Genomic DNA, 11,386 nt, shown 5'->3' with positions numbered 1-11,386 from the left:
AATAGGTAACATTTTAGTGCACTCCATTGCTTTGCAATTGAGGCTGCTTCTGCAAACGTTTTAGTGCACTCCATTGCTTTGCAATTACGATTGCGGCAGCATCTCCGCGGGATTGATTAATTAACTTGCTAATGGAGGCTGCTTGTATCAGAAGCAAAATCACCAATTCTTGCTATACACAAAAGTCTCATTTCGTGTTGGCAATAGCCATGAAAACCCATGAACGAAAGACACAAGATCACATAAGAACAAGAGAGTGAAAAAAGTCGATTTTTTTAGCGGGTTCTACGCCATCTTGTTTCACTGGAAAACGAGCGAAAAGTAAACAAAGCAAAGAAAACAACGAAAACCAAAATTAGCCAAAATTATTGTCAGCCACTTTAAACGCACAATTTAGGTAAAATGATGCAACAAAATGCTTTAAAATGTGTTGTCATGTTGAATTAACTCTTCTTTACTTGAATAAAAGTGTAAAATAGTGGTGCTCGTGATGTAAACAAACGCTCAGCTGACGAACCCGCTTTCGCAAACTTTTTTCTCAAAACCAGTTACAAATACAACGTCGCGTTCTTACGTGATCTTGTATTTTTGGTTCATGATGAAAACCATAATGAACGTGCGACCCTGTGCCAAACTCGACATAACCACCTCCGAGCAAACTAAGCAGCCGCCATTTAATTTGGCAAACAAAAATTTGTCTGCATAACACCGACCTAAATTCGATGTTGGAACATCGCTGAAATTGGCATCGATGTATCGTCAATTTGGCGATTTTTGGAAATTGTAAACATCGATGGCAAACATCGAATTTTGAACAGATATTATCGATGTTTCAAAAATATCGATACATCGGTTGCATTCCGATTAACAGCTGGTCACGACCAAATCAGGTCTGTTTATCTCGTGAAATAAACAAATAAAGCTTTTTTTTAGAGATGGAGTTAAATGAAAATATAATAATTAATGGCGAAAAATTGTGCCGCCTATGCGGGGATATACAGAATAATTGTATACAAATCTTTGGGGATGATAGCCGAAGTATTATTAATTTAGTGGAGCGTACGCTGCGGTTGTTAAATATTAAGGTAATTGGTGTTTTATACCTCTTATAATAAACTAATATATATATATTTTTTTTATTTAATTACCTAGTTTACTGATAACACCTCGTTTCCAAATTGGTTATGTGTGGCCTGCCAACTGGCTGCTGAATCTACAGAAAGGTTTATTTTTACGGTAGAGGAAGGGCAGCGTAAGTTGCACCAGCGATATAATCAGAATTTGGAAGTAGGAAATCCCAGCAAAACACTCTCAGAAAATGAAAGTAATTCATATAAAAATCTACACGAATCGACGATATCAGTAGAAATAGAGATCCAATTACCAGAAGAAATTGCTTCGGGTAAAAAACTGAGGAACGAAAAATATACACCAAAGAACACGCAAACTTCAAGAAAATACCCCAGGCGCATAAGGAAGCAAAGAAAACGTTTTCCGTGTGACCCTATCCCTATCCCTGACACAGAAGAAGATTCATTGTCATTTGCATCGGGTAAATATGTATATTCAATTAGTGGTGTTGGTTAGTTCCAAAATAAATCATATTCAATTTGATTTGATATCCATCGACACAAAAAATTCGATTTTCCTAATTTTTGGCAGCATCACAATGCGACGACGCAGCAAATGTGGACGCTGGTACACTTATTAATATTGATCCAATAGCCGAATTACGTTCCGGAAATGGCGCTTCTTTGGCAGAAATAATTGCGGTCGATACGAATGTAGATATCAATTCAACGTCTATCGAACCAAAAATTCGCCTGATTTGTGAATACTGTAAAGAAGTATTTACCAAACAACATACATTTTTAAAACATTTACGTATACATAATGAGTCTATTTACAAATGCACTGAATGTTCAAAGGACTTTGTAATTCTTACTGAATTAAAGCAACATCAGAGGTTTAGCGACCACAGAGGAACAACCATACTAACAAAAAATAAAAAAAATGCTCAAGGAAATCTGTTGACAAGTGAGAAAACGGAAACAACTATTAACATTATTGTGAATGATGAAGGACATATCACATCTATTGATTCAGATATAAATACTAAAGCAAAGGAAAAGGCTAATACCAACAATTCTTCAGCTTTTGCGGTAGAGCAAGCGGAGGAAAATGAATCAAAACTACCGCAAAATAGTAATGCATTCAAGTGTTTAAAATGTAATAAACTTTATAAAACACGGTATTCGGTTTTACGCCACCATAAGCAGATCCATATAGGAGCACGGGCATACAATGTCAGCATTGTACTGCTAGTTTTAAGGTACAAACACGCAAAAGTATGTTTCCAAACCATAAATGTTCTCATAATTCAATGTTTTCAGCACGCAACGAACTTGACTTACCATATGGCTAAACACACAGGTATTAAAAACTTTAATGCAAAATTTGCGCTAAAGCATTCGTGCATAAAAATGAGTTGACTTTGCATATGCGGACTCATACAGGAGATAAACCCTACATATGCGAGGTAAGTTCAGTGTAGTACAACTTTGGAATATAAATATTAATCAGTTTTGTTTCTATTTAGCACTGCCCAAAGGCGTTTGCGCATCGTTCCAATATGGTTACGCATATGCGACTACACTCCGGTCAATTGCCATTTCAGTGTGAAACATGTGGCGCTAAATTCAACAGCAGCTCTCATTGGAAACTTCACAAACAAATGCATCTTAAACATGCGCAACGGACTGTGCACTCAAGATTGAATTCCCAAAAAGATAAGCTAGGGAGAACCTCAAAAGAGAAACAAAGTGTCGTTAATTTTTCTTCAGGCCAATCAATCGGTTCTGGACAAAGTTCAACAGCAACATCATCGTTGCTCCGACCAAAAGTTACAACGGTAAAATCTGTTGAAATATTACCACCCATTACTGCACTACCTTGTCCTAGCCAAGTAGTAAGTAAGGATGAATTGAAGAAATTGGTTCTTAGTAACTTGCCATCTAATCAAAAGGAACATTCTGCCGCCACGGCATTAAAATTTCGGTGTGGACAGTGTTTACAGCGGTTTAAACTTAAATCTACATTGACAAAGCATCTACGCACCCATACAGGTGAAAAACCATATAAATGTTCACTATGTCCGCGCACATTTGCCGATGCATCAAATTTTAAGCGCCATAAGTCGCTACATAAAACAGCTACAGAAGAGTTACAAAATGTCAGTAAGCAATATAAGAGCTTGAATTTATTACACGAATTTCAGCGAGATAAAGTAAAGTCATTTCCTGTTGTGAGTATCTCACCGACTCATAGCGTAGCATCTGATCCTGATCCAGATGGCTTGGAAGCCATTAGACGAGCAAACTCTAATTCACCAAGAAGCGCTGGGTATCCAGCTGATGAGGATGATACCATTTTCGTTGCGCTAAACCCAGAATTAAAAAAATCAAATCAACAGAAGCTGAGCAGAAGCTGTCCATCCTCAACTAAAAACCTCCCTGCGGCTCCAAAATCCTCGCCAAAGCTAGTTTGTATTTCTTATCCTAATCCAGCAAATCCAAATGATAATAAAATGACCACATTTTATGTGTAATTTTTTGAATTGGCTTGCATTCTTATGTTGGAGCAGTTTACTTCATCATAGACCGTTCGTTAAAAAAAACAAGTAAGAGCAGCGCTGTCTTCGGCTATGCCGAAGGCTCCATACCTTTCATGAGCATCTGAAAATTTTACGTTAACAGATTACTGCATTTGAAAAAATTTATATATTCACAGCAGACGTAGATAGAGGAGATACATATAAAAAAAATTCTAGCTAAACAATCAGAGGTATGGAAGATATTCCTTATATAGCACCAATCTAAGTGATTTTCACTGCTGTGTGATCGGTACGTAAACCGGTAACACAATTTAATGGGTTTAGCTTCCTACATAAAGGAGATACATATATCGCAAAAACTGGTATCTGAACAATCAGTGGTACAAGAGATTAAGATTATACAGCATAGATTTTGACGATTTTCTCAGTAGACTTTGTATTATTATTTAAAAAATAACTTACGAAATTAATCGGTTTTAGCTGTCCAAATAAAGGAGTTTTACAGTAAAACCCCATATCTGAACAATCAGTTGTATGGGGGCAATAAACAGGTTATAGTGACCCGATCTTTGTTAATTTTACTGTAAACTTTCTGTTGATAATGAGTGAAAATAGTGCGAAATTTCATGTTTCTAGCTGCATAGATGGAGTAGTTATAACAAAAAATCGCATATCTGAACAATCAGTTGTATGGGACCTATTTGTAAAAGTGACCCGATCTTTGTTATTTTTACTATAAGTATTCTGTTAATAATGAGTGGAAACGGTGCGNGCTGCATAAATGAAGAAGTTATGGCAAAAAATCTCATATCTGAACAATCAGTTGTATGGTGGATATAGGTTGTAGTGACTCGATCTTCGCCATTTTCACTGAAAGTATTCTTTTGATAATAAGTGACAACAGTGCAAAATTTCATGTGTCTAGCTACTTAAATGGAGGAGTTATAACGAAAAATCTTATATCTGAACAATCAGTTGTATGAGAGGTATATGTTATAGTGACCCGATCATTGTAATTTTCACTCTAAGTTTTCTGTTAATAATGAGTGGAAACGGTGCGAATTTTGGTGTTCCTAGCTGCATAAATTAAGAAGTTATGGCAAAAAATCTCATATCTGAACAATCAGTTGTATGAGAGCTATATGTTATAGTGACCCGATCTTTGTAATTTTCACTCTAAGTTTTTTGTTCATAATGGGTGGAAGTATTGCAAAATTTCATGTGTCTAGCTACTTAAATGGAGGAGTTATAATGAAAAATCTTATATCTGAACTATCCGTTGTATAAGAGCTATATGTTATAGTGACCCGATCTTTGTAATTTTCACTCTAAGTTTTTTGTTCATAATGGGTGGAAGTATTGCAAAATTTCATGTTCCTAGCTGCATAAATGGAGAAGTTATAACGAAAAATCTCATATCTGAACAATCAGTTGTATGGGAGCTATATGTTATAGTGGTCCGATTCTTCCGGTTCCGACAAATGATTAATACATTATAAAAATACACCCACCTACCAAATTTGATCCGGATATCTCGAAAACTGAGAGACTAGATTGTATACAAACAGACGGACAGACAGACAGACAGACAGACGGACAGACGGACATGGCTAAATCGACTCAGCTCGCCGTTCTGATCATTTAAGTATACATTTTAATGGGTCTATCTCTTCTTATTCTGGTACTTACAAACATCGGACCAAAGTTATAATACCATTTCATGCTCATGAAAGGTATAAAAATTGTTTTGCCGGGCGGAAAAATATGTCTTTTTGTCTAAAAATAAGCTGTGCAAAATTTTATTCGAATATGATAACTCGCAGACCTTGCGCGTTGCATTTGAAAATTTAGAAAACCATATGCATTCAAGGAAAAAAAATTTTAACAAAAGTTGAAAATCGTGAATTTTATAGTCATTTGCTATGTAAAATAACTCAGAATCTGAATTTGAGGTCAAAAATAAAAACGTATATTAGGTTTTAAGAATTTGCGAAATTATCGTTTTTTTTTCAAATTGAGAGAACTTGCTATACAATGTTTTGCAATCAAATTATCAGTTTAAGAGTTATCTGCAAATTTATGGGTGAAATCGGACACAGTTTTAAGTCGCATCGATATTCTACTGTGAATTACACCTAAAAGCTGCAAACCTTTTTTTCTTATTTTTATGCTATATAAGCTTATTTAATTTGAAAGTATATAGATCCAAATCTTTTGCAAATCGATTTGAAAATAGAAAAGTTATAACAAATTTAGTAAATGATATTGAATTCAAGCAACGTATCGATACTGTACATAACCACGCTCACATCCCATATAACGGTAATTTAGAGAAATACAAAATCTTCGATAAATCAGTAAATATTAAAGCTAATTTATTCAAAATTGATTCTTTACCAAGAAATACGTTTATGATAAAATTTTGAAAAATGGGCGTGAAACCGCCCACTTATGATCACATATATGTATCTCGGTAACCGTTCTACCAATTTGTATCGAACTCGGTATGGTTATTGTGCTTGTCACATAAAAGCAAAACGTTGAAAATAATTGAAATCGGCCTAAAATTTCGCCCGCTTTTTATATAACGATAAATTTCAGAAATGCTTGAAACTTTTGAGGATATTTTGGATTTTCGAGACAACTTCGGGATTCTTGGGATTTATATCGGGATTTTGGAGACCTTTGTGAATCTTCGGCACTATGTCGAGATTTTCGAGACTACTTCGAAGTTTTCGAGATTCTCGGGACTAATATCGAGATTTTTGGGTCTTTAGGATATATTTCCGGATTTTCGACACTAATTCGGACTATTCAGGATTCTCGTGACAATATCGGAATTTTTGCGAATTTCGAGGATATTTTGAGACTTTCGGGACTATTTCGGGATTTTTTGGAATTCATTGGGACTTTCGGCACTGTTTCGAGGTTTTCGAGACTACTTCGGCCTTTTCCAGACTATCGGGATCCCCGGGACTAATATCAGGACTTTCGAGACTAATATAGGGATTTTTGGGTCTTTAGGGACTACTTGGGAGTTTTCGGGACTTTAGGGACAATTTCGGGATTTTAGAGACTACTTCGGGATTATCGGGACTTATATCAAGATTTTTGAGACTTTCGGGGCTACTTTGGGGGGCCTAAAGTCCGAAAATTCCGAAATAGTTCCTAAAGTCCACACATTCCGATATTAGTCCCGATAATTCCGAAATTGTCACGGGGATCCCGAAAGACCCGAAAAAGTCCAAAGTAGTCTCGAAAGCCCGAAAAAGTCCCTAAACACCAGAAATCCCGATATAAGACCCGAGAATCACGACGTAGTCTCGAAAACACCGAAATCGCCCCCAAAGACCCAAAATCCCCATATTAGTCCTGAGAATTCTGAAGTAGTCTCGAAAATGCCGAAAAAGTTTCAAAACCCCGAAAATCCCGATATTAGTCCAGAGAATCTCAAAAACTACGAAGTAGTATAGAAAATACCGAAATAGTCCCTAAAGACCCAAAAATCCCGATATGAGTCGTGAACCCGAAAAGTCCCAAAAACTCCGAACTAGTTTCGAAAATCCCGGAATAGTCCCGAAAATTCTAAAAATCCCGATATTGTAGTGCCGAATGTCCAAAAAGTCTCGATATTATCTAGTACCGAGAGTCCCGAGATAGTCCCGAAAGTCTGGAAAATGCCGATTTTTTTTATTTTTACACTGAGTTAATGGTTCGGTATCCAGTATTTAGTGAAGCCCTAAATACTAAGTAGTTTTGTACCAAGTTTCTGAATACAAAGTCTCAAAGTACTTCTGTACGCGGTGCTTCGTAAGGTGAAACTGACTAAATACTTTTAGACAAAGTATTTAGGGCTGTGAAAATAAGTAAATACTAGCATACTTGGTATTTAGTAACATCTAAAATATTTAAGTAAATAGTACTTTGGTATTTACCACAATACAAATACCTAAATTCTTTTGTACTAGTAAATACAATTTTGCCCATCACTGCATCAATCTTTTTCAAGATTCTCTATGTCTTAACACAGACCTTTCAGGCCTATGTAGTGGGCATCTTTAAACGTAAATTTTTAATAAAATTCACAAAGCAATTAAAAAATAATTATTTGTTAACTTCACAAAATCACAATTAACAATTATTTAATTTATTTAATTGCTAATTGCTGCCACTACGATTAACAATTAAAATTAATAATTATTCTCCACCTTAAATTATTTGTTTTTGTTATTTATGGCCTTATAACAATTATATTCAACAATTTTTATTGAGCTCGAGGCCGTTTTTAATGAAAAACTATTGTGGAAAAGCAACAACAATTTGAAAAAATGGTAGAAGTGATAGCCATTTCGGAAATCACCACATTTCCTCATCAGACTTCTTCAGCGGGGTTCGAACCGACGACCTCAGATGACTCAGCCAGTTGCCTACGCACTGTGCTAAGTTCGCCTTATAAACTATTGCTGCCTTTTCCACTTTTTTCATATGAGCCAACTACAAGCAAGCGCAGCTATTCCAGTGCTGTCTAAACTTGATCATAGCACTGGAATAGCTGCGCTTGATTGTAGTTGGCTCACATGAAAAAAGAGGAAAAAGCAACAACAGTTTATTTATAAGCAGTGACAGTTTATTTATGAGCAGTGAGGACTTAAAAATTCTGTGTGGTAGAATCTGGAAAAAATGTGGTAGATCTCATGTTTTGGATCAAACTTTGTACAAAAATTAAAGAAATTCTGTAAGGTGTCACCTAAATTGCAATCTTTTTAATTAGACTAAAAAAAATTAATTTTAGTATAACAAATAGAGATGGGTAACTCGGCACTGAGCGGAGCTATTGAGCTGACTCCCAGCAGTGTGTCGTACTTTCAGACTCACTTCTAAAAAATATATGACTCAGTAACTCAATAAATATTCGCCACATAGCCGGTACACAGAGTAAAGAATGAAAATAAAGACGAACAAAAAAATTTAATAGTTGTGAAAATTTACAATTCGTTCAAGTTATTCCGCGCACCAGCTCTACAGCGCATACCAACTAATTCCCTCTTAACAGCTCTGCAGTGCAAACCAACTCCACAGCGCTCATCAGCTCTGCAGCACATACCAACTCTATTCCTGTTAAAAGCTCTACAGCTCTGCACTGCTCATCAGCTCCACAGCACTTACCAACTATTATTATTATATATTGCTTAAGCTTAAAATTGCTTTAAATTTTAACAGCTCTATAGTGCAAACCAGGGATGTTGAGAATGTGGAATATTAGACATCCGCGGATGCGAATGCGGATGCGGATGTTTAAACGCTAACAAGTGCGGATGTCAAGTATTTTTATACCCGAGCGCACTTGTACGCAAGGGTATTATAACTTTGGTCACACAACGGCTGTTTCTAACAGGCAAAAGGAATCAAGATAGATATAGACAAATGTATGTATACACAAATGATTATAATGAAAAGAGTAACCGTCTGTGCACACGATAACTCGAGTACAAATTGAGATATCTTAACGAAACTTGGTATATGTACTTCTTTTGAGCGTAGGACGGATGGCGTTGAAAATGGGCAAAATCGGACGATAACAACGCCTACCTCCCATATAACGGCAGTTTCCAGAAATACGAAAACTGTGATATTTTAGTAACTACTGAAGCTTACTCACTCAAAATTGATATGTACACTCATTTTTAGCAAAAAAATAAGAATGTTATAAATTTTTGGAAAATGGGCGTATGCACGCCCACTTATGATAACATGTGAATATCTTGGGAACCGCTCCACCAATTTCTCCCAAACTTGGCACAGTTGGGCTTCACAAAACATACCAAACGGCTGAAAATTTGAAATTGAAAAATCGGATAATAACCACGCCCACATCCCACGTAACGGTAATTTAGAGAAATACGAAAGCTTCGATAAATCAGTAAATACTGAAGCTAATTTATTCAAAATTGATGTTTGCAATAATTCTATAGCAAAAAGTACGATTACAATAAAATGTTGGAAAATGGGCGTGACCCCGCCCACTTATGACCACATATGTGTATCTCGGTAACCGTTCGATCAATGTGTACCAAACTCGGTACGATTATTGTGGTTGCCCCATAAAGGCAAAACGTTGAAAGTTATTGAAATCTGACAAAATTACGACCACCTTTTTTTAACGCTAATTTTACCCAAAATTGATACTATTGAAGAGAAGTAACATTATTATGGAATTTTGGAAAATGGGCGTGATGCCGCCCACATATATCTATATAAGTTTATCTCATTATGTCTAACTGAACGTTCTATCGAAATGTTTGAAATAGACGTAAAACCACCACTGCTTACCATGTAGCGGTAGTTTTCGGAAAGGTGAGAAAACTATATTGAATACTTGCGCCGGATATTTAATGATGGGCTCCGCCCGAACTTAGTATTTTTACTTGTTAAGAAATAATTTAGGTGAGTAAATTAGGTGATTTAGTTAAATAAAAAATGGAAAGGTTAGTAATTTTTAATAATGTTCTTTTTTACTACTTGAATTTAAAAATTGGAACATTGTATTCAATAAAAAGTTTTTAAATGGTGGTAAATCAAACCTGCGCCACTAAATAACTACTTGCTCGCTGCGAAAAACTTGAAAACTTCAAACTTGACAAAATTCTAAATTCTTTTCGATTGACGCTGCACCAGTCGAGAGGACTTTCAGTTATATTTATTTTATTTTTATTGCGGTGCAATAATTCTTCTTTGGGAATTGCATCGGTCTGCAAGTGTGGGATGTATCCTCCTGACTTTCATCTTCACAATCTAGTATCATGGCAAGATCGTTGGTTAAACACCGTTGTGTTCCAAAGAATTCTTCATTCTTATTCTTTTGGTTGTTTCTGAATGTGCAGAACCAGTAACGTCAACAGCGTTTTTCGTTTTTAGTTTTTGTAATTCATTTTTGATCCTTTCTTCTGTGACTGGCCAGATATACGTTTTATGTTGTTGTTGTTGTAGCAGCATACAAATTCCCCAAAGATTTTTTGGGGAGTGTTGCTGGAGTGACAGTCCTTGGCCAAATATAAATCTGGGTCGTTCCGGTTACGTAGACCCGACTGTCGTGGGAACGAGACCCGACTGTCGTGGGAACATTTTATCATTGCACTTGCATAATATTCCAGGGACCGAAAATAACAGTTATTTTTACCAGTTAAACTTGGCCTAATATTTTTTATTCCAAAAGTATTTTCTGGATAATAAACAAACAGCTTTTTAAAATTAAACAAATTTGGTATCATGTGAAAGAGGACTGAAAAAGCTTTTAAGCAGATATAACGAACGAAGGTTACCACCTCTATTTATATATTTTTTTATATCATTTAATACTAAAGAAATTCATATACCTGACCCAAGGTTTGTTCTATGGTTATTAATTAACATGTGTTATTTTATTTTATTTTTTTTCAATAGGTGACTTTGCTCTTTTGGACATTTCAGTTTTAAAGCTATTTTAGTCCTTTTTCATATGATACCAAACTTGTTGAATTTGGATAAGCGGTTTGTTTATTGTCCGGAAAGGACTTTTAGTTGGGAATAAAAAATATTTGGCCAAGTTTAACTCGTAAATAAAATAACTTTTATTTTCGCTCCCTCCAATATTCGAATTCGCAAAAGATCCGCATTGCTTATTGCGAATGCGAATGCGAATGTTAAAATTAATGCGGAAGCTCCGCGGTTGCGAATGCGAATGCGAATATTCGCAACAACCCTGGTGCAAACCAGCTCTACAGCGCTCAGCTGCTC

The 11,386-nt window shown here is 35.8% G+C and overlaps 1 protein-coding gene across 1 annotated transcript; it reads left to right on the top strand.

Annotated features, from left to right (window-relative positions):
- The first annotated feature begins 867 nt into the window (after positions 1-867).
- Positions 868-3,616, top strand: LOC108376636 (zinc finger protein 107-like). The gene is given in 8 exon segments (XM_017632862.1): positions 868-1,085; positions 1,153-1,287; positions 1,348-1,552; positions 1,663-2,301; positions 2,304-2,332; positions 2,394-2,445; positions 2,448-2,539; positions 2,600-3,616. Coding segments are annotated over 8 exon segments (2,310 nt in total). The 5' UTR covers positions 868-935; the 3' UTR covers positions 3,608-3,616.
- Positions 3,617-11,386: the final 7,770 nt, after the last annotated feature.

Source organism: Rhagoletis zephyria, unplaced genomic scaffold (assembly GCF_001687245.7).
Source record: "Rhagoletis zephyria isolate East Lansing unplaced genomic scaffold, Rhagoletis_zephyria_1.1 Rzeph_scaffold_10765, whole genome shotgun sequence".
Lineage (NCBI taxonomy): Eukaryota > Metazoa > Arthropoda > Insecta > Diptera > Tephritidae > Rhagoletis > Rhagoletis zephyria.
Note: the sequence above shows the minus strand (reverse complement) of the source record. Positions and strands in the feature narration are given on the sequence as shown.